This window comes from Meleagris gallopavo, chromosome 5 (assembly GCF_000146605.3).
Source record: "Meleagris gallopavo isolate NT-WF06-2002-E0010 breed Aviagen turkey brand Nicholas breeding stock chromosome 5, Turkey_5.1, whole genome shotgun sequence".
Classification (NCBI taxonomy): domain Eukaryota; kingdom Metazoa; phylum Chordata; class Aves; order Galliformes; family Phasianidae; genus Meleagris; species Meleagris gallopavo.
The window spans coordinates 34139411-34140011 of record NC_015015.2 but is presented as its reverse complement, the minus strand read 5'-3'; the positions used below and the strand labels follow the sequence as shown (position 1 = coordinate 34140011).

General features: G+C 36.3%; 1 protein-coding gene across 1 annotated transcript in view; it reads right to left on the bottom strand.

Annotated features, from left to right (window-relative positions):
• The window catches only part of NPAS3 (neuronal PAS domain protein 3), a 552805-nt gene extending 552445 nt beyond the window's left edge, over window positions 1–360 (bottom strand). The window contains exon 1 of the mRNA XM_031553767.1: window positions 275–360. Coding sequence (XP_031409627.1) covers window positions 275–360 — 86 coding nt within the window. The remainder of the gene's footprint in view (window positions 1–274) is intronic.
• Window positions 361–601: the final 241 nt, after the last annotated feature.

Sequence of the window (601 nt, the reverse complement as noted above, 5' to 3'; positions counted from 1 at the left end):
CTGACTATTCCATGTTATTGATACCTTTCACTGTGTACCCAAGTTCCTCTTTCAACACTTCTCTCTGTCTTTCCATACCATTCTTCTGTACTCATCCATAACAATATAACTCAATTTCAGTGTTAGGCAACATCATTTAAGTTTTAGGTCACACTTAGTCAAGCCAGACCTGTGTTAAGATTTCATTCTTTGTACTAGCAAAGTTAGTGCTTAACTCCTCGTCAATGTTTTTGTAAAGAACTGCCAGCTATCTTCATGTCAGTTCAGCACCTACCTGCTTCCTGCTGAAAGCTGCATACCAACTCCGATTTCATTGAAGTGTACTTCTTGAAACCTGCTGTCTTTAATAATGGGATACATTATATCTTCTGAAAGCAGTACAAACTCCTATCTGATAACCAGGGACACCACAAAATTAATTAAAAACAACATCTGAAAACTCGCCAATTGAAGGCCTTGAAAATGCTACAGAGAGGTTAATAAGGCCAAGCAACTGGAGGAGTGAGTTGTAAAGCTATACAGTATATATAGCACACTGAATTTCAGCACTTTTTTGTTTTGTTTTTTTTTTAAATTAAGATCCATGGTTTTACATAAATGT